The sequence below is a fragment of the Miniopterus schreibersii genome (genome assembly GCF_964146895.1).
Source record: "Miniopterus schreibersii genome assembly, chromosome: 2".
NCBI lineage: Eukaryota > Metazoa > Chordata > Mammalia > Chiroptera > Miniopteridae > Miniopterus > Miniopterus schreibersii.
The window spans coordinates 109,616,660-109,639,959 of record NC_138102.1 but is presented as its reverse complement, the minus strand read 5'-3'; the positions used below and the strand labels follow the sequence as shown (position 1 = coordinate 109,639,959).

At 38.3% G+C, this 23,300-nt stretch overlaps 1 protein-coding gene across 6 annotated transcripts in view; it reads left to right on the top strand.

Annotated features, from left to right (window-relative positions):
* CRADD (CARD and death domain containing adaptor protein) overlaps positions 1–23,300 on the top strand; it is a 178,323-nt gene that overhangs the window by 44,197 nt on the left and 110,826 nt on the right. For 2 of the 6 annotated variants that reach the window (XM_081130905.1, XM_081130906.1), the window contains exon 3: positions 19,084–19,158. The exons of 2 other annotated variants lie outside the window; for them this stretch is intronic. In XM_081130905.1, coding sequence (XP_080987031.1) covers positions 19,084–19,158 — 75 coding nt within the window. The remainder of the gene's footprint in view (positions 1–19,083; positions 19,159–23,300) is intronic. 2 more of the 6 variants (XM_081130907.1, XM_081130908.1) reach the window with 1 other exon arrangement.

Below are 23,300 nucleotides of genomic sequence, written 5' to 3'. Positions count from 1 at the left end.
ATTTAGTACCATTTCTTCTATGACACTCTGCTTTCTATTCTAAATGTTTGCCGTCATCAAAATGCTTTTTTACACTTTTTTATTTGTTTGTTTTTGTTAATACATCAGTCACAGGTGGCCGAGGGAATTGGAAAGAATATTAAATGAGTTCAGTAGACCTGCTGCAACCTTTCAGTATATTCCCATTACTTTTTGGGTGAGATTTGAAACCCAAAATGTAGGCTACAATGCCTGACATCATCTGGCTGTGTCACCTTCCTAGCTTCATCTTGGGATAAAGATATATTCTTCCTCTTATTACCTGTCTCCCGGACACTTTGGCCTTCTTTCCTCACCTCAGAAGCATTGTGTTCTTTTCGTCTTCAGGCCTTTGCATATGCTCTTCCCTCTGCTTGGAATGCTCCTCTCTCTTCCCCTTCCTGTCCCTCCACCCCCACCTTCACCAGGCTTCACTCAAGTCATAGATCTCAGCTTTAGTGCCTCTTGTGAGGGGAGGCCTTCCTCACTCCCCAGCCATGATCAGGCCCCTGTTCCTTATGTAATTTATTATAGCACCCTGTGGTTTTCCTTCATAGCATGCTGATCCTAATTCATCTGTTTACTGCCTTCCTCCCCTCTTAGAATGGTTAGAAGATAAGCTCCATGAGGGCAGGAACCCTGGTTATCTCATTCCCACTACTGTTTCCCCAGCCAGCGCTGGGCCTTATATTAGATTTTATTAAAATGAAAATATGTGAATAAATGGATGAATGAACAATTTGGCAGCACAGAACCAAGAGCTGCATGAGCAAATTTAAATGCCATGGTTTGTTTTATTTCACTTCCCTACAGAAAGTGATTCTAGCAATAAGGTGGTTTATGAAATTGTGTAGGTTTCTCATGTTTTACTAATGTTTAAATAACGAATGGGAAAGCAACAGCTAAAATTTAGAAAGTTAGTAAAATGGCTGCAAAAAGTAACAAAGGGGGAAAACAAAACCCAGTACAGAACCGGGGGAAAGGAGAATAAACCAAGTTATTTGTTTTTATATCTCTTTCCCATCAAACTGTGAGTAGTTTGAAGTAAAGTACTAGAACTTGTGTATAAATCCTCAAAGAGAGCACTATGCCTGGCTCATAGCAGCTGCTGAGTAAATATTGAATGAATGAATGATATACCTCTTACCTTTGAAGCTAACTTCTTGTGTTCTTAATGCTGATAATAGAAATAGGAATAGTATAATTTATGGAAAGGATACTGGATTTACGACCAGAGATACTAGGTTTAAAACAGGATTGAAAATGAGAATAATTATGCCTATTAAGTGGGCTTGTTGGGAGGGTGGTGCACAGATGTATAGAAAGTGCTTTAGCAAGTGCCAGGTACATGTAATAGGTCCTCAGGAGATTTTAGCTCCCTTTTCTGCCTCTCTCCCTTTGGTCTATTCCCAGAAAGACTTTTAAGGAATATGGACCATAAATTGTTAGAGAAAAAGAACCTCAGAGCAGAGTCTTGGCAGTGGAGCTATGATGTGAATCAGTACATAGCACTTGTGTTTATCAAAGTGAGCTTGATGGTAGGATGCCTGAAGTAGTGCAGTACATTGTGTAGGAATTGGGGAATAGTGTTCCTGTTATTTTTGTCTGTGGTTACTCTATAACTAAAAAAGAGAGACCAGACTGATTTTTAAAGTTCTTGTTTAAAACTTTGTTTTGACCACCGTCATTTGTTTTTCCCATCTTACAAATGTCACCTAACCCCAGCTCTTCCTTAAATTATTTCTACTAGTTTTGTTCTGTTCTTCACAGTAAATTCTCTTTTATTTCCATCAATGCCAATTCAAATAGTTATGATAGATAGATGGAGGGTGTGTTAAATTTTGATAGATCCACTGATTTCCTTGAGTTCCACACTGATTTCTTTTAGGATGTGACTAGGTAGGCCAGTTATTCTCCAGTCCCCTAGCTGCCACCCCTAATCTAATTATGATACAGAGGACAGAGAAGTATGGCCAGTTTTTCATTTTCCTCTGAGGCTAGAGAAAGAACAAATGCTTTCAGAATATAGCGTGACAGACTTAGGATCAACCAACAGGATCTACATGAGCCTGTGCCAGGCTTATTATGGTTAAAAGCTAGAAGTCATTTTTACTCACATCAGTTTAGTTTTCTTGTATAGCACCCATTTTGGGGTGAAAAACATGTAAGGCACAGGAGGCACAAAAACAATTAGTTCCTAAAGGAATTTGAGTCCAATAGGGGAGATAGACACACAAACAAACATGGTATTGTATGATAGGGGCGGTATAGGTACATGTACAAGCAGCAGAGGGGGCAGTGATGACAGGTCTGGGGCAGGGAGGGTGGTGGCGCATATTGAAGAATAAGTTAGAGTTTGCTGTGTGCACAAGGATGGAAAGGGCATTCTAACGGGAGGAATCAGTCCATGGAGACACAGGAAGATGTGGTCTATCATGGCATGTGCAGGGAGCTCCAAGTAATGAGACACTGGTAGATTGTTAAGTACAGAGGCTGTTGTGAAGTCTGCCAAGGTAGGTTATGAAATCTCTTTCTTTAGAGTCTTAAAAATCAAAACAAAGCATTCACATCTGCTTAGTATGGATTGGGTAGTATTTTTGCCGGAGGTAGAGACGTGTACTGTATGTGTCAGATAAAAGTCAATGACTGTTACATAAACATTGAAATTGTATTAATTATTTAAAAGAAAGGATTCCAACTTTGCACTTTTCTATATTTTCTATTCTGGTATATACAGTTTTCAAGTCACCTGACTAGGACAGTCTTTTGTATGGGACTCTGCTCTCTCTTAGTGAAACAAATGCCTTCATAAAAATCAGTACAAATTCAGTGTCACCCTTTCCCCCTGGGAGGGGTGGTTTCTTTTGGAGCAGAAGTAGTTCTTTGGGAATCAATGTAAGAGTCAGAGAAAAATGGAGGGTGGCCTCTCCTTTCTCCACCCTTGGCTGCTTGGGAGTGAAATGGAACCTTGGACATTGTATAACTTTAAATCATCCATGTTGCTTGTTTCACAGCCTTCGCAGGCCAAGGCTCTGGGTAGTCAGTTTATAGTTCTAAGAACTGGAGCAGGACTGCTGTGCTTGCAGTTGCATGCTTTTTATGGAACAGGGGATGTTGTTTAGGGAATTTAGGCAGCTGGAACCTGCCGCATTAGCAATTTGGACTAAGGAAGAATTTCGGAGTGAGAAAATAAAGCTCATTATATAATTTCATTTGGGCATTTAGGAGGCTGAGAGGGGAGGGGATGAGTATTATGAAGGCAAGCAGGAGAATTTCATAAACAGCTCCCTCTCTATTCATTTTTACTGTAAGAAGTGGATTTAAATAGGGTGATCACGTGGCCCATTTTGAAAGGGCAGTCATGTTCTTCTGCTGTTTCTTAGCTGTTTTGTCAGTTGGAGCAAAACAACAGCACTGCTCATTTTTTTGCAGGGTTAGAGGAAAAATGAGGGGCTGGCAGAAGAGTGAGGTGGGAAGCTGAAGGAGAGTGGAGAGGCCAAAAGTGTCAGACTGTGGGGGTAAGGACCTGAAGGAGCCCTGCTTGGCCTCAGGGATGGGGCCTGGAACTCTGCCTTTCTGAAGCCTGTTGACAACCTCATCCTAATTTAGCCTTTTGTGGAATCTTCCATGAGATGCAGTTGCCAACTTCAGTCTTCCTAGAGAATAGAGCCTGCCGACTGTTATGAAGTCTGCCCGGAAGGGCTGGCAGAGCAGGCCCGTTCTTAGAACTAGGGTAAGCCTGGCACGAAGTGAAAATCCTCTCCTTTAAGGAAACACTGGGTTCCTCACACCTGCCTCACCCACCCTCACTCCCACCTCCCTGCAAAAGAAAACCCCCGCCCTCCCCAAAACTAAAAACTGACGTCATTGTAACCTTTGGTTATTCTTTTTTGTCCATAAAGCGTCAACCTCCTGTTTTATCTTCATAAACAACAGAAATCTTGTTTCTTTCCAGAAAAATCACAAAAAATAACAAACAGAGACCAGATTCAAACAGAATAATATCATTAGTAAGTAGAGAGTCTGGCTTAAAAAAAAGAAAAAAGGAAAACAAAAAGAAAAAGAAAAAAGGAAAGAAAGAAAATGTGTACTCTCAATGGCTTTAAAATGTGTCTTAAGGGAAAACTATTTAGGTTACAGGCGGTTTCTTTCTGCATCATACTAACTTCCGTTAGTAAAGTGTGATTTTGAAAGGATACAGGGAGTTTGGGAATAAAGACTTTTATATTTTTTGGTTTTTCCCTGCTTTTCACAGCAGAATACATAGGTATTTGAATGTAGACACTTGAGCTGAGCTATTCTGATTGCCTTGGACAATAAGTCAGGACATAGTGGCAAGTGTGGTGCCACCGGATAGTCAGGTACCCGGATAAAGAACCAGGCTGGCTGTACATACATACTTTCTTTCCATATCTTTCCTACACCCAAATGTGAAGACTTTGAGCAGTGGTAAGTAATATAGCCTCTTCTTTAAAAAATGTGTATCTGCTCATTTCCAACACAGATTTAAGTTTGGTACCCCTAATCTTAACAGGACATGTATATTCAAAGTATATAGCATGTATTATTTAAAATCTAATACAATGTGTTATTTAGGATTTATTAAATTATTCTGTTTTTAGGATATGCCACTGGGTTAAATTTGACTGAACTGCTGAGATTTAGATTATCTAGCTTTTATTGGCAATGAGTATTTATTTTTTTAAAAAAGCTATGAAGATTAAATATCAATATCATATAAATCTTTCTAGGAAAATATAATCGAAAGCATCAAGGCTCTCTCCTACAGTTGATGGTTTCTATTAGCTTGGTTCTCAAAGCTCTGACAGCATCATTGAATTAAAAAAGATAAATAAAAATAAAACTTGTAGTTTTGAAATGGAGAAGGGGAAAGATCCTGGAAGTTGTCTTCTGTTTTTAAAATAGTCATTCTCATCTTAAAAATAGAAAAAAACCAGAAAATTATTTTTCATTTATTAAGAAAAGAAACCAAGCTTGTACTTTTGAATTAATACAAAGACCAGTATTTTTTAGATATACATTAATAATCATTGTGGAGGCTACTAATTACAGCTGTCTTTTGATTTATTGTAAATATGCCTTCAGTTTCCTTCTTTATTACCTATTACCTTTTTAGTGATTAAAAGGCCTTCATTAAAACATTTTAATAATTTATTTTAAAGCATCTACCTTTAGAAGTTCACTGATTTTTTTTTTTTAGCATAAAAACATTTTAATTTTAGGATACAGATATAAACAAAAACTTTACCGGGGGAGTTTGGTCAAGGATACAAAAATATATAGAAGGAAAAGTATATTTATGTCTGATTTACTAGAAAGCATGACATGTAAAATAGTGACTAAGGATTATGTGCACATGATACTGTGCACATTTTTACAAGAGTATATGACATTTGGATTCAGAGTTTTAACCTCATCTGCTTAGTAATGATTAAAAAAAAAAATTCTGCCGAGACAGACCAGACGCTTAACTAGATATTTAACTTCGAAAAGCTGAAATTAGATAGTGAAGTAGGAAGATTAGAATAACTTTTTAAAAATCAACATCTAAATATTTCTCCTTTTCTTTAACATTTCAGTTAAGTTTGGAGAAATCACAGAAATGAGATTCCCTTTAGCTGTGTGAAAGGAATGCTGAAGATTAAAGCTATCAACCTCTTTTTATGGCATGAAGACTCTTTTTCAAAAAATTATTTGGAGGGGGATTTTTAAACCTGCTAATCTTCTCTAATGTGTCACTTACCAAAGGTTTTATTTTTAATAGAAGTTTTAAAAAGAAGCTTTCTGATTCAATTCATTTTTGTTTGTAGATTGTTTGATTGTTACTGTGATTAATACATGAAAATAAGAGAATGGAATACATTTCTATGAAAGCCATATTCTTAACATCAGTACCTACCTAGAAAATATAGGAGTCACACTTGATCTTTCATAATCATTTTGAAATTCATTTCATAATCATTTTAAAATTTTTTGAAAAGCCAACAAATAATATTGGGGAGGGGGGGTAGTTATTCTTGTCACAGCAGTTTAGTTATTTTTGTGTAAATATAGTTTTCCACTAATAGTTAGGAATAAGTCCATTTAGGATGTCAAAAAAAGTATATGCATTTGATAATTTTGTTGTATAAAATATTTAATACCTGTTAAAAGCTGACTTTCGGTTTTAAAATAGCTGTGTAGTTTGGTGAGTCCTGCAAAGTTTCTGGCTTTCTCCATGGCCTGCTAGCCAAATAATTTTTGCAGCATTTTTCTTTGCTTTCTTCTAAACACTTAAAAATTTTACTTGCTTTTCTGAAAGTCCAACCATTAAGTTAGAAAGCACTGAAGTTACTATGAAATTGCCCTTTATTTTTTCATATATCAGGGAGGAATGATAGATTTTGTGTATCCTCTGTGAGTTGTTAAAACAAAAATACTTAGGGCTGCTATTCTCATGGTGCTGTATGCTTGCTTTATTACAGATGAAATGATTTTGTCTGACTGCCTTACTTTAAAATGAGTTTTGTTGCCGTCATGCTTAGGCGAAGATATTTAATTTTGCTGAGAATATTTTGTAATATACTTATCCCCATCTCATAGTCCCAAATTTGGGATAAGTATAGAATCCTTTTTTGACTGCAGGTTACTGTCTGATTTACTAGAAAGCATGACATGTAAAATAGTGACTAAGGATTATGGAGTCCTGCCTTAAAAGTTATCAAGAAAATAAGTTAAAATATTAAAAAAGGTGCGACTGCAGTAAAAACTTTATTTCCTCTGTGAGAGCCTGATATGTCATAGGAAGCCTTGGCTCTTAATTTCAGCTATCAAAAATGTTTAAATATGAAAGTAACATGAATGTGTAATACATTCTGTACATAAGACCCTTTCTCAAGGTGTGTGGTTATTAATCTTGGTTTAAATTTACAAATTATATAGTATGTGATTAATTTGCTGATAGGGTCAATGATAAAATATTACTCAGAGCCTTTTGCTTCTGTTTTTGACTCCCTGGAAATGCTTAGATAGTTTTACTCCTTTGTGTTGTTATGGCTATGGTTAAAGTAAATAGGCTTAGAAATAAAACATATATTATTTTCTCATTTGTAAAAATAAGGGGCCTGGACCGTGCTCTGAGCAATTTCCAGAGACATGAATCTCCGATTCTGAACTCTTACTCCTCTTTTATGCTCCACCTTTCTACTTTCCCGGCCATCTGATTTGCAAGTCAATGTTATGGAAAGTTCTGTATTGTAATGCAAAAAGCTTCAGCTTTGGGTCCTTGCTGATATCTACAACTCAAAGGCGCTGTTTTAACCACCTCTGAAAGAAATATCTTTTTAAAAGATGGCAAACTTTGCCTTCAAGTTAGCCCAAAATGTAGTTCTCGAGTAGCATCTGGCGGTGCTGGGTAATCCAATCTATTTTAATGCAAAGATTTTCCAAGAAGGCAGGAAACAGTCGAGGGGAAAGCTTTCGGGCATCTGCTGTTTCGTTTCCAGATCCCTTGTGTTAATTTAATGTTTCTAGGGAACTGGACTCTTTCTGTTTTCTCAGAATCCCTTCTCTAGGAACTGGTGAGTGCGGTGGCGCTGTGTGAACAGCAGATAAGCACCGAGCTTGGTTCGGGGCGCTTGCCGGTCCTGTGCAGCCTAGTCTGGAGGGCCGAGAGTCACCCCGCTGCCCCAAGGGCAGTTTCCCTTCCCCCCTGCACATTACGCAAAGGTGGTGCCCGAGTGACAGAGGTGTACTTGAAAGACGTGTTTATTTGCATTTGTCCAATTTGGCCTTAGTGAAAGGTAAATATGAAGTGATTGGCTCATTCTCACTCCACCAAAACCAGGGAAACTCAGCCAATCTCAAGGAAATAAACCAAACATGAACCTGAGTGAAATGTGAATCTTGCATGAACACTTGCATTTGCTTTTAGGAAAGAGAATACTGGGCAAGTTGACATTTCTTACAGTAGCCTGCCGACCATCTTCTGTAAATTAGCAATCACAGGTTGCCTGGAAATTTCTTGTTATCCTGTGATGAGCAAGTTCCCCCGGTTTTGTTTTGAAGGGGCAGTTCATACTAGTCGAGTTCCGTGTCTCTGTGCCACTCAGTATGAACATGTTGTGCTCCGAGTCCCTTCTCATCAGGATGGTTAGCCAGGTCTTTCTCCCCTTCTCATCTTCTACCTCAGAACCCAAAGGGTACATCCCAACTTCACGGTTGAAAAGGAATTCTGCAGAATCAAAAATAAAAGGCTGCTCTTTAAAATAGTTTTGTTTTTGTGTATTCTTATGTGTTACTCCTGTTTAGAAACTTGGACTGCTCATAATTTGTGTTGCTGTGAAAATTGCCCTGCTTATCTAATGTTAAGGTTTAATGAGTTCATGTGGCCTGTAGAATAATAGTAATTTAACTAGTACTCTGATAATGCCAGTGTTCCTGTAGCAGTGTAACTGTGTTACTGAGATTATGGTATCACAATTTTGGAGTTGGAATAGAGTGTGGAGGTCATTTAGGCCAGTTTTTCTTGGAGTTGTAAGAATCTCTTTTATAACATTTCTGACTGCTTTTTAAAAAAAATCCTCACTCGAGGATATACCTTTTTTTTTATTGAGAAAGAGAGGTAGGGAGAAGGAGAGGGAGAAACATCGATGTGAAAGAGAAACATAAATCGGATGCCTTCCACACACATCCTGACCGGGGATCAAACCCACAACCCAGGTATGTACCCTGACCAGGAACTGGACAATGCTCCAACCAACTGAATCACTCTGGCCAGGGCCTGGCTGCTTTTTAAGGCAGTCCTTTGCATTCTGGAAAGCTCTAATTATTAGACTGTTATTCCTTATATTAAATTGAATTCTCTGTGTAATTATCTTTCTTAAATAATGGTTCTTGCTCTTTCTTAATAAAAACCTAAAATTATTCTTTTAAAAAAACCCTTTTTTAAAAAAAAATGAATTTATTGGGGTGACATTGGTTAATAAAATTATGCAGGTTTCAGGTATACAATTCTATAGTACATCATTTGTATATTGTATTGTTTACCATCCCAAGTTAAAATTATTCTTATTCATATATTTTAATGAGTGTGGTGTATACTTGAAGACCATGATAAAATAAGAGATTAGATTCATAGTAATGATAACCATATTTTAGTTTCCAAGTTTTTGCTTTAGGCCTTATGAACCTTTTTTTGAACTGCTTAAAAATAATGGCAAAATTTCCCATTTCAAGGTACTACTTGAGATTAAGCAATAAAATGTTATATTGGCAACATATTTTTTATTTAAAAAATCCCTTTGATGATTTCACACTTATAATTCTAATTTTCTGTTTCTATGTAATGTTCTGTGCTTTAGTTGAAATCATTAAATAAAGATAAATGAGTTTAACAGACTCAGAAGTGCTTATCCTTTCGTTCTTTTTTGCTTTACCTCTGTATTAGTTTTCTATTGCTGCTATAACAAATTACCACAAAGTTAGTGGCTTACAACAACATTTATTTATCATCTCACCATTTCCGTGGTCAGAAGTTTAGACACAATATGGCTCTTCTGTTCTCTGCGCAGGGCCTCATAAGGCCCATGTCAAAGTATCACTAGGCTTGGATTTTATCTGGAGGTCCTGGGGAGAGAATCCATTTCCAGACTCATTGGCAGAATTCAGTCCTATGTGGTTGCAGGACTGAGTTCCTACTTCCCTGCTACTTATCAGCCAGGGGTCTTCCTCAGCTCCACATCCCTTAGCTCATGGCCCTCTTCCATCTTCAAAGCCAACAATGGTGTGTGGAACCCTCATGCTTCCAATATCCCTGCCTTCCCTTTCTGTTTTTTTCTGCTGCTTTTAAAGTACTCATGTGATTATCTTGGGCTCACCTGGACAATCCAGGATAATCTCTTTAAAGTCATCTGGTTAATAACTTCAATTACACAACAAACTCCTTTCTCTTCACAGCAGTACCTAGGTTTAGTGCTCGATTGAATAACTAGGGGTTGAGAATCTTTGGGAGAACATCTTTAGAATTCTGCTTACCACACCTTTCTAGGTACAGCTTTCCTGTGGTGGCAGAAGTCATACTCCATCATTTTAAAGAGATTTGAAGCATCTTAATTCTCAAAACTTTGCAAGGTAAAATGAAAACTAAAGATGCCAGGTAACATCAAATACTACTTACAAAGAAATTTTTAGAACTTTACTAAAACAACATTAATCTATAAGTTGTTTTATTTAAAAACTCAAACTTCTACATTGCAAAATCTTCCCTAATTTTCTTGTTTTGCGTTGATATCATAATAGGATAACATCAGAAGAAGTCAGTTTATACCATACTATATATACTACTAACAATTGCATTTTTAAAACAACGGTTTTCCTCTGCAGTCTCGTTTTAGCTTTGGAGAGTTGGTAGTATATTCAAATGCAATTCTACTGGAGTCCAATTTTGGGTAAGATATCAGGTCACCTGACCTAGCTGCCACTTACTGATACCTAAAATGTTCTTGAATATACAACTTCCTAGTTGTAGGGCACATGTAAACCCCCTCATAGAACTACGTGGTTCTTACAGCTTGGGGCAGGCGGAAGGCAGGCTTACCTTATGTATCCTAGTTTACTATTTATGAATCTTGATTACCATTTGTTACTTAAATTCTAATTTTTTCCTTTAGAAATTTTGACTAGGAAACTATTCAGAAGTATGGATTATACATGGGGAAATTCTAGTGCTTTGGAACTACTGAAAGGAAAATCAAAGGACAGTCATCAGATGTAGCAGAAGAACAGGAAGTGTTTGGCTTTCAGGGGAGTTTTATGAATACTCTTTGGGACTTCCCCATCTTCTTTCAGTTATTCCAGTGTCTTCCAGTAACTCCAGCAAGTAGGAGGGTCTGGTGCAAGAAGTGGGGATGTCACAATCTCTGACTCAGATGCGGTGTGTCTGAGGAAGTAACTGTTGGAGATGTGGGGCCGAGGGATAGGCAGCACGTGTGCTGAGGTTGGAAACTCGGTCTCCTCCGCCCTCCGGGTAATGTGATGGTCAAATCTTAACCACATATCTTGTGGGACTGTATATATTTGAAACAGAACATAATTAAGGTGCTTCTTTTGCTTTCCCTAACTTATGATTATTTTCATGAATGATGGTCATGGGCATTTGGTATAAAATTTTAATTATGGTTCAAAATCCATGCACATTTTTATAACTGGAAGTAAATGGATTCATGCCAGTACATTATTAAGTATCCAATTATTTATTTAGTCATACTCCACTTTATTACAAAAAGATTTTTAGAAAATTTACACATACATACACACCCACTACCACCAATACCACCACCACCACATAAAAAAAAAATAGATGAAGAAGTGAGTCAAAAAGAAAATAAGGTCAGGAGAAAAATAACAAGGCCTGTATGGATAGGGCAGTGCAAAGAACATACAGTATAACATTCTATACAGGTGCTAGAACTCAGCTTTTGGCTCTGGGTTTTCTAGCAGCCAAAACAAAATTGGAGAAAGATAATAAGCTACAAGATTCATCACATTCGTAAAATGATTATAAGAAGATTGGGATTTTCCCTTGAACTCATCTTGTGTTGAAAACATTTGATGCTTTTCTACTGCTAGGAAGGTTAAGTTTGAATTGCAATAAAAGTCATAAAAACAGCCCTAGCCTGTTTGGCTCAGTGGTTAGAGCATCAGCCCTCTGAAGGGCTGCAAGTTCAGTTCCTGCTGAGGGCGTGTACCTCTGTTGCAGGCTTAATCTCTGGCCCTGGTCAGGACCAGTGCGGGAGGCAACCAGCCGATGTGTCTTTTTCATGTTGATGTTTCCCTCTCTCTGTTTCTCTCCTCCCTTCCACTCTCTGTAAAATCAATGGAAAAATATCCTTGGGTGAGGAGTAACAAAACAAAAAATGTCATAAAAACATAATTCTGGCAAATGTGTAAATGAATAGAATGAGAATGGAAGCAGTTAATAGAATTTCTGGTTACTTCTCTTTAGCTTGGTCCGTGTCCTAACATTCCAGCACTCTCTTCAGTGCACAGAAAGCTCCAAGAAGGTTGGCCATTCTTTTCAGAAGCTGAAGATTCTGTGGGAATGGGAAGCAGAATCTGATCATTTATTTTGCGTGATGGAAACCTTTTATCATGAAGAATTTTTCTTTATTTATACTTTTATTAGCTTCCAACCCATGAATTAGTGGTGTTCCCAAAGTTCATTTATAAGTTGCTTGTTTGAAATTAAAATATATTTTCCCAAAGAAATAATGTTGTTTACGTCCTAATTTCAGACTTGCAATGAACCCAAGGTTCAAAGAGGTTAAATCTGAATAAATGCAGATCTACAATTCTGTATTCAAAACATTTAAGGCCAGATTTTGCTGACTTTGGATTTTTTTCTTTTTTGAGAAGGGTAATACTGTGTATATACCAGTTATTACATAGCACTGCAGTGTGGTCTGGAGCAGGATACTATAATCAAACACATTAATACTTCTGCAGTGAAACTGATGAATATTCACACTCAGTGGGATAAATAAAAACTATAAATAGCCTCATGTCAGTTCAGGTCAAATTTTGTCTCCAAATGAATTCAGGCCAAATGAGTTCAGGTCAGGTCAGGTTTTGCTGCCAAACGAGTTATGAAAAAACTTTTGGTTTTCAGACCATTTTGGGTTCCAGATTAGCAGATCTCTATTATACTTTTCTTTTTTTTCCTTAATAAAAAAGCCACTGGTAATATAAATCCTAACCACAATGTAATGTTATTATTTTATGGAAAAATGTGTTGAATTCCAATTAGGGAGGCCAATAAGGCATCACTGATTTCGACCGTGCAGCAAGAGTGAAGTGTTTCCATCAGGCTCGAGTCATAGTGGAAGTGCCCTCCTGTAACCCAGGAGAGGACTCTTGTCAGACAGGTGCTGGAGAAGGTGCCAGGCCAAGGGCTGGGACTGGTAAGAAGCATGAGATGGGGGAGGTGGGAGAACAGGGGTGGGGACTTTCTTTTCTGTCTCCTTTTATTCATTTCTCTACTCTTTTTTTTTTTTTTCCTTTTAACTTTTCTTTCCTTCTAATGTTAGGGCAGTGAGCACAATGTCATTGTGGTACTTTCTCTCCCCTCTATTCCCACCCTTTCCTCAAAACTGCTTGTAAAGACATAGATGGTTCCAGAAATAATATAATTTTTAAAGGTAGTTAAACCTAGATCTAGATCTTACCTCTGCTACCCTCTACCTGTGTCACCTCAGGTGGCTTGCTCAACTTGATAAATGGAGAAAAAAAATCAATCTTCTTCCTAGATTTTAGTTTCTGAGGTCAATGTGATGCTACGCCTAAGTGTCTCACACAGAACTGGCCATCAGTGAATGGTAGTATCTATCCTTCAGCATTGTTTCCCCCTCTCATATCTTCCAGTAATTCTTTCCTTCTCCCCTTGAACATAGGCAAGAAGCATGGAGCCAGGCCCCAGGTGGAGATGCAGAGTATCTGTAAGGGGCTGGTGGAAGCTTCTCAGGTGATGAGTTGATAGCTGTGACGGCGAAGTGGTCTGCAAAGCCATGAAGATCCCAAAGTGTGGGTATCTGTATTTGGCCTGACCTCAGGATCTAATCCCCCTTTGGGGCCCAGTCTTCGCTTTGGTAAACCCTAGGACTCAGAAGTTTGTAGAAGAAAGAACAATCTTCAGGCTTTTGTGGGAGTTAGGCTAGAACTAACTACATTTTGGGCTTACCTGAAGCAGTTTGTAGCCATGAAGGCTGATATTGCCCCACTGGCCTGGGCCTACCAGGAGTCACAGTAACCTTTTAAAGAAGCCACTAGAAATTTCACAGCTATTCTAGGGATTTGCGATGGGCTTTGTTTGGTGGCTAGCTAGCTCTTCATATTGACTACATGCATTCTTTATAATGTTAGTGCTTAGAGTATGCCAGACACTGTTCTGAGGATATAATGGTTAATGACATAGACAAGATCTCTATTGTCATGGAAACAAATGAGGGTGCTATATTAGAAAATAATAGGGTGCTGGTGTGGGGTGTGGGTGAGGCTCCTTGAGATAGGGTGGTCAGGAAAAGTCTGTCCAAGGAGATGATATTAAAGATGAGACCTGAAGGATATATTGGAGTAGCCAAGCCAGGAGCATCATAGATAGAGGGCCCAGTAAGTACAAAGGACCTAAGATGAGGAGGAGCTTGGTGTGTCCTAGTACCTGTTGGAAGCTGTTTTGTTGCAGCTTCATGAGCAAAGGGGATAGGATCAGGAGTGGAGGAAAAGGCAGGCTAGGGCTAGATCTTGCTGAGCCATGTAAGCTCTGGACAGGAGTAGTGTGAATTTCATTCAAAGAACAAGAAGCTCCTGAAGGTTTTTAAGCTCAAGGTGGGGGTGGGGGCCATGGTTTGCATAAGAGTCCACTTTTCTTCACAAGTGGACATCATGTAATATTAAAAACAGGTATAGTGCTAGGCTCCTTTGATAATATTCCAGTGTTCCCTTGTTTTCAACTCAAATATAAATGATTTGCAGTCATTTGTCTCTCTTTGTTGTTTAGATTTTTTTTCTTTGAATCCAATTAACTGTCATCATTAATTTAGCTATTTGGTGAAAGAATACGTGACCAGTCACCTCTGTAATATTGAGCAATTTTCCTATTACCTTTGTTTTTGTTTCCTGCTATGGATTTTTTCTGTTTATCTTCGAACACACCCCTTCTTTGCTACCAGCTTGGGCATGCTGCCTCTTCTAATCCTTTCTGTTTTCCTCCCTCAGTTTTGCAATTGTGATAGATTTTTTGTTTTCATTTCTTAAATGACCTTTGGGGCATTCTCTCTTGGCTATGCAGGTTTCCTTTATAGAACTCAGTTCAATATAAGAAACCAAACACAGCTCTTTGTACATAGTAGGTACGCAGTGAAGCTTTTTTATATGAGTCAATAAACCTTTAGGAGGAAGATCTTCTGGGCATTGTGATGAATATCAGGATGAACATGTTATGTTTATGCCCTTAAACAGGCTGTTGTCTAAGCAGGGCTACTTCAGAACCTAAAGTCAACGTTTGGCATAGGACCCTAATAAGGAGGTAAGCACAGTGCGGAAAGGAACTTGGAATATGACTTTGACACCAGATCCTGCTTCTGTACTGGCTTTTTAATTAGGTGCAGTTTTCAGGGAGAGAGATGTATAGTTGTTATGATGGACAACTGGGTGAAAATTTTATTTATATTAAGAAAAGTGATCTGAAATTGGTAATAAGATAACAAAATGAAGGTATAACCTTTCAAAGTCATAATGTAGCATTGTCTAACAAGACCTAAGTGTCATCTGATTATCTAGAAGATGTAACTTTGTCTTACTATTTACTATTAATTAGTACTAATGCTCTGTTAAGGTTAGAAGTTAACTTATAGAAAATTGTTATGAAGCAAGTGATTTCTCTTAGGTAGAAAAGATAACCCCAACTGTATATTTTATTGCCCATAGAACATTAACTAGTTTTTTATGTAATTTGGCAATCTTGTACTGGAATTTTAAAAAATGCACTATATCAACCCCTTTGCTACCTTGCTGTTTTTATCATGAGTTACATGTCTTTAACATGTGCTCATTATATATTTATATGTGCATTGTATTTTTAACCGTTTAAAATTATGTTTTGACATTCATATTAGGTAAAGTCCTGAGACATGAATGTATATGTCACTATCCAAATTACCTAATTATGTGCTACCATATAATTTCTGAATGGAAACATCATAACTGTCACAATAAGGGGAAGTAAAAATATCACTTAAAGAAAACCTGTACTTTAACTTAAGAGGTTAACTCTGAGGGTGTCTCTCCCTTCAGTATAAACAATCTTAATGAATTTTAGGCCTATCTCAGGGAAAGCTCTCACTGAACTGGGAATAAGCCTGTATTTACCATACATGGGTGGGAAAAATAAATAAGTAAATAAGTAAGTAAGTAAGTAAACTTGAGAGACAGCCCACAAATGCAAATCTTGCTTCTTTGACTTAAAACAAAAAGCACGAACACAATTATAGGAGTTGTTTACCATAAACACCAATAGCATAGGAAGTCACTAAGTACAGATCGCAAAAATTTCACCAATCACACTTGAAAGTTCAGTGCTGGATGGTGTTTATTTCCTCAAAGATACTTTACCTACAGTGAGGGCAGGCTGTCACTAGCTGATACCTTATAAAGTTCAGTTGAAAGTCACTATTAACTGAAACCTACATTAGTATATGTTCTGCCCCATTAAAAATTTAAGAAAAGGAAGATTAATATTGTATTTGAACATATGACACATTAAGAGAAAACCTAAGGAAATAAAACATTAATTTAGGAGTTTTGGGTAAATTATTAATGTCTCAGTGCAACCACTGCTTAAAGGAAACCTAGTACTGACCTCAGGCAGGGTTTTAGTGTAACTTTACGCTCTTGACTCTAAACCCTTATCCTTGACTGCTCCTCTCAGGAGAGCTCTGAAATTTGAATCTCCTTTCCAGAGCTTTATTCTCAACTACAACAGTGTTTTTCATACTGTAGTTACGTACAGGTATTTATATACCTGGTTTGCTAGGAACAGCCCTGTTTTTTGCCTGTTTTCTCAATACCATTCTTAATAGGGCTCCTTTTCACTCCCAGAAGTATCCTTGTTTTTATGATAAATTATATGGTCACCCTACTTTACTGTGGCCAGATGGGATTAAGACTTATTTACCCAATTCTTGTCTGCTTTCTTTGGTTTCTCTGCCCCCTTTCTCCCTCCCAGCATGTGGCATAAGCCCTTTCTCCTCTCCCCGTCCCCAAAGAGCCAATGGCCAAAATAGTGTGTTTTCCTAATCATTTTTAGTGTTATTTTCCCCTTTTATAAAGAATATCCTCATTTATTTATTCATACATTATAATAGAGCATTAATTGAGCACTGTTCATTACTAGGATTAACTCAGTTTTCACAACCACCTTATAAGACAGTACTATTATTACATCCACTTTACAAAATTGTATAGATAACTAACTTGTCTTGGGTCCCACAGTATGGAGCATAGCTTTGCATCCACTTAGTCTGACTTTAGAGTCCATGCTGTTAGATACCAGTTTATATGTATTGTTTATTCAAGTGTATGTACTTGCTGGACCTAGAATGAATTGATAGTTAACATCTAGTGGTATATTTGTCAGCTAGCAACTTAACAATGTAAAGTTTTATGTTAGTTATGTATTGCTGCATAACTAAATACACCCAAAACAGTAAGTGCTTATCATCTCACAGTTTCTCTTGGTCAGGGATTTGGAAGTACCTTAGATGAATAGCTCTGTTTTGGGGTTTCTCATGACATTTCAAGATGTTATCTGTGGCTCGAGTTGTCTGAAGGCTAGCAGAGCTGGAGGATCTGCTTCCAAGGTGGTGCACTCATGTAGTGCGAGTGCCTAGAACTAAGATTTCTGATTGTAATCTATGTGGCTGGCATTAAGCTTTTGATTCCCAAAGTATTCCATTTCAAAGATATCCATCTTGAATAAATATATTTTTGACTATAGAATGCAGCTACTGGCAAAACAACCAAATAAGGAACCAGGCCATCCTACCCCCGCCCATGAACTTCCCTTTTTAGAAAGACCTGGGTGACCTAGATAACTGACCACCTCCATGACCCTGCTTCTCCCTTCCCACGCCCTAATCCCTGCTCATGTTATTGAAATTCAGCCCATAAAACCCTAGGCAACTCCCCCCCAACACCAGACCCTAATAAAGGCAGAGTCCCAGGTCCTCACTTCCTCTCTCTCTCTCTATGACCTTGCTGTGTGGCCCTCAGGGGTGCCATGTACCCTCCAGGACCTGTGAGTAATAACTGTTCTTCAGAGTTCCCTGATGGTTTGTTGAAGTGCATCCTGTGATCATAATAAGAACCATAAGGGCTAGTCCAGGCACAACTTTAGTGTAAGTTCTGGAAATGTCTTCAAGGGCTCACCAAAATAATACAGGGGCCCAGATGAGTGCCTCAGATATTCCTAGCTGATAGCTTCACCATCAATAGGCTGAGACTGACACAACTCACATGGTGCTGGTTGTTGGCAGGTCTCACTTATTCCCATTTGGGCCCCTCTGTGAGCTGCTTGAGTGTCCTCCTGGCACAAAGGTTGGCTCTCTCCCAGAGTGAACGATCCTAAAGAGCAAAGTGGAAGCCACAATGCCTTTTATGACTTAGTCTTGGAAGTCACACTCCTCTGTCATATCAGTAATATCCTATTGGTTGGTTACACAGGCCACCTTGGGTGGGTAGGTAGGAGGGCTACACAGGGGTGTGCAAGAAACACCAGGTCATTTTGCAGGTTGGCTATATCACAGAAGGGCTCTAATATGTTTTAAAACAAATAATTTTTTAAGGCCTGACATTTTAAAACCTAAAAGTTTGATTCTTTTGCTCACATACTGACAAAGTTTTTCTAAAAGTATATCCATATCTGCTGTTTTGCTCAGTTTCCATTGATAACAGAATATCTTTGTATTTGCTTTAAAAACTACAGTTACAATTTTCAAGTACAGACTGAACTCAGAAGTACTCTCTAAAAATGTATGGCAGTAAAGCAGCAGCTTCTGAATAAACTGATAGCAATGAACAGTGTGTACAGGTGCCTGACTCTGAAGAAGGTAGTGGAGAAACAGAAAGTAGGATGGCTTTGCCTTCTGAGGGTTGAGATGTGGGTAGGCAAGTAACTGCCTGCACTGTACTTGAGGAACCCTTGAAAGCATCTTTACTTGGCAAGGGTGGCCCTGACCATTTTCCTGGGGCTTTATTTCCACTGAACTCTGTTGGAGGGTAAAGCAGGGCTTCTGCTGAAGGTTTCCAGGTAGCATTCCAAAGTGTGGTTATGTACCTAATGCTTCCCACATGCCTGCCTCAAGAGCTTTAGTCCCCAGCAATATATTCTCTCTGGTTACATACAGAAAAATGGATGACTCAGGTTTGTCTAGAATATGAGGGAACTTTAAGGCATGGACTTGGAGATAGCCATGAATCCCCTTTCTCATCCCTTGCATCTCTGGTTCTTCCTAGCAGTGTTCTGGAAGGTTGGGCTCATCAGACATGTGGCGTCAGTGACCTGCACTTTTTCTGTTCCAAATTTTGAAGGTAGGAGAATATCACTACTAAAAATACGCTAACTTGGGAGACCACTTTTCTTAGCCCCATTCTCATCAGAGCTTGAGAAGGAGAAAACAACAATAGGATGCTGTTTATACAACCTCTTTGTTGCTGCAGGAAAGGAAGGTTAAGGAGGAGGAGGGGGAGGGAAAATGTGCACGTGAGTGTGATGGTCTGATAGATAGTTCTGAAGATTCTTCAGGCTTTGGAGTGGAAAATGGATTGTAGCTGATCAAGGAGGGAGCAGGGAGGGCAGTCAAGAGGCCATGGTAGTTGTCAAGAGGGATGGTGACTTGGCTGAGAGTGGAAGTGGCGCAGTTAGGAAAGGGTGGTTGGGCTTGGAGTTTGTAATGCAGGCAGAGTCCACAGGATCAGGTGCTGGGCCTGAGTAGATATTATGGTTCATTGCTCTATTATTAGGGTTTAGTGATGTGTGTTCACATCCTACATTTGATTTTTGCTAAGGAATTAGGCGTATAAGTTTACCCTCGTTGCTACTATTATTACTGTAGTTGAATTTGCTTCAAAAATATATTATTAAATATAGACTGAAAACCAGTCCCCACCCTGTGGGCAAACAATACAAATATTTGAGATTAGAATCTAGATATGGTTCTGAAGTTTTATCAGAACATATATTTAGCAATGAACATGAGACCCCCCCCCCTTGTTATCCTTATTGTATTATTTATCAGATAATTTTGGGGGCTTGTTATAGAAACTTGACAGTTTTTAGGGAAATACACGAATCTCCAAATCAGTAATTAAATATTTCTCATAGGCTACTAAGAAATATATCTTATAATTTCATTCCTTTCTTTTAGTTAAAATTTTGTGGTTCTTTATAGTTCATAGCAACTTTGAATAAAATAAGATCTCAGTGTTTCCAAGTTTTAAATGTAGTGGAAAGTAATATACTTGGTATTATTAAATTTGTTTGATTTGTTATTAGTTTGATTTACATTGAAATTTTATCATTAATTTTAGATTTGTTCGATTCTAACTTGATACCACTTTATACCAATTTACATTTGAAGCCTTCATTAAGATCCTGGGGGTGTACAGTTTAACCTCAAGGGTTGAATCTTTTTTATAATAAAGAAAAGTTTGGAACCTTGAGGCTGAAACTGTTCACAGCTGACTCTTATGAAATCAAATAAGTTCTCATAATCACTTTGCAGCCATTATTTTTTGTGCTTTTTCAGTACCTTGTTTCTTCTGAGCTATTCTTACATGTTTCTAGGAATTCAAGGGCTAGGAAACATTGTACTAAGAATTTGTGGGAATGTAGAATGTTTATTAATTTTTAAGTTTAAGGACCAGAAAAATGAAGAAGTATATTGTATTGCACAACATGTTTTGTTATAAATATGTTTACTTTTATTGCACATGATGTAACCGGAATGGGAAAAAAACCGCAGAAACACTAATTGTTGATTTAATTTGCCTCAGAGGGGCATGGAGAATGGGGAGTGTGGCATAAGAAGAGAAAAAAAAAATCTGTTACCAATTAGAGTAAAATTACTATAGTTAAAAAGAGTTGCATAGATGAATGAATAGTAATAAAACCTTCACTTAGCTTTCCTGAACATTTATAAACGCCTTCCATCTTTCTTAAATACTTGGTAAAGGAAAAAAGTTTCTCTGGTTCTTTGGATGAGAAACTAATTCCAGTATTTTGCTCTTTGAAGCTCTTCACCTTTCATTTTAATCACCAGAGGATACTCTTTGGCTGCTTTGAAATCATTTCTGTTTTCTACTTGCACTTTGCTGTGTGAGAGCCTTTCCCCATCTCATGCTTCCTTTTCCTTTGCCCCACTGCTCAGTTTACTCCCACCTCTTTTCCTATAGCCAAGGAAGGAACTTGTTAACCAAGACTTTCTCTTTTATGAATAACTGAAAAATCCCTTTGGTATGATATAGTCACAGGCACCCTACCTCATTCTGATCCCAGAAAAACAAACAGGAAGTATAGGAAAACACACAGCTCAACTCAACACAGATAGAAGTGGCCGAAGAAAAATGAGAGAACAACAAAGACTGTTGATTTGATCTCCAGGAATGGAAATTGTCGGTAGTCTACTCTTTTCAAAATAAACTTTGATCCGGAGCTGGCTGCCCTGTTAGTTACTCCTTTCTGTGCTGAGGAGTGGCAGCTACCCTGGTTGGGTTTTCAAGGTCAGTTTGAGAGATTGTAGATATAACAGACTTAACCCATCCCCCAAAGAAGTGGAGAATACTAGTCACTTGTCAATCTGGGTCCTAAGGTAAAAACAACACCACAAGGGTATGGGGAGGATATTCAGTTGAAATTAAAAGAAGGAGGAAAAGAGCATAGGGAAAAATAGAGAGGTGTTGGCCCCCAAATTAGGAGAAAGTCATCACTTTATTAATCTGTATGTTATTAATCAATTATGAAGAAATTTTTTCTAATATTCATGTTCCCTCTAGACTCCCTCCTTCCTTTCTTATCTTACGATTTCTTTCCCATTTCCCCCTGTCCTTTGTTTTTCTTTCCTCTTTCCTTTCTCCTGATCCTCCTTTTTCTGTTGTTCCCTTTTTTAAATCTTCCCCTGAGGATATGCTTTTATTGATTTTGGGGAGAGAGGAAGGGAGAGAGAGAGAAACATTGACTGGTTACCTCTCAAATGTGCCTCGACCAGGGATCAAAGCTGCAACCTAGGTATGCACCCTGACTGGGAATCGAACCGGCAACGTTTTTGGTCAGTGGCACAATGCTGCAGCCAACTGAGCCACTTGACCAGGGTTGTTCTTTATTAGAGCTTAATGAGGTATTGTGATCAGAGACAATTAAGAACAAATTTAGCTTGGTTGATGACAAATTCACAAAGAAATAACTGCCGTACAGCACTCCATGAGAATATTACTACAGGTAGAAAACACAGTTCCACTGGGGTTCTGAGAAAAATGACTTCATCTCCTATGGAGACAAAGAATTAGACATGACTTTTAGTGCTCATTCATTCATTCACCCCCATTTGCCAGGCATTCTGTCAGGAACTGAGGAGACAGTGTAATAGTGGTGATAATGCAGGTATGGTTGCCATCTCCCAGGAGCTTGTATGCTAATAGAGAGACAGGAAATAAGCATATAAACAGTAAATAGTTACAGCTTGTGAAGTGTGCAGTTTGTCTCTGGAGTGGCAGAAAGTAAAAAGCGAAGCTGCCTTCCTAGAGCAGGCTGGGAAGCTTCCTTGAGGAGACGCCTGAAGTATTAGAGGAAGCCAGTTTTGGGGAGAGCCAAGAGTTGCCTGATCAGAGGGAATGGTAGGAGCAAAAGCCCTGGGCTAAAGAGTGGGCCACTCTGCGTAGCTGGCAGGAGGTGGGGATGGATAGAGCTAGCAAGATAGGAGTGTCCAAGATAAGATCCAAAAGGGAGGTGAGCCTGGAACCACAGGATTTGGGATTGTGTTTTAGGTGCAGTGGGAAGCCCTTGAAGGGGAGTGTCTTGCTGGGATTTTAGTTTTAGAAGTCCTACCTTATTGATGTATAGAGAATACATTTTATAGGGCCAGAGTAGAAGCATAGAAATCACAATAAAATCTCTATATTATAGGGAAAATGGAATATTGGGAAGTTATAGGATTAGGAAGTGTGTTATAAAACGTGGTGACATTTTATCTGGGCTTTTAAGAATGGTTGGAATTTTGACAAGCAGAGATTTGGAGAGGTCATTCTAGAGCAAGAAACAGGATGTCAAAGTATGGACAGTAAGAGGCATGAGGCAAGTTTGGAATGGGCCGTCCTACTTAGTATGACTGGAGAGGAGAGTGATGTAAGGGGAGGGACATGTACCTTTTTACCTGATAAAACAAGGTCTTGAATGCCAGGACACATTTTGGGAGTTTGGTTAATATATATAGAAAGTTCATTGTTTATTTTATTTAGGATGTTTTATTTGCTATAAGAAGTCTTCCTAGTTCTTGCTTTTGTTTTGTAGAAAAATTAGTTAGATTAGCAGTTTCCATAGTCTTATTTTTAGAAAATAAGATGTCTGAGGTGTTAAACCCTTCATATAATTCACCCTTTCCCATAGTCACTGGCATTTTATATCTCACCACTCACTTTGTACCAACCCAGAGCCTGGATGTATAATGGTGGCTCCTCAG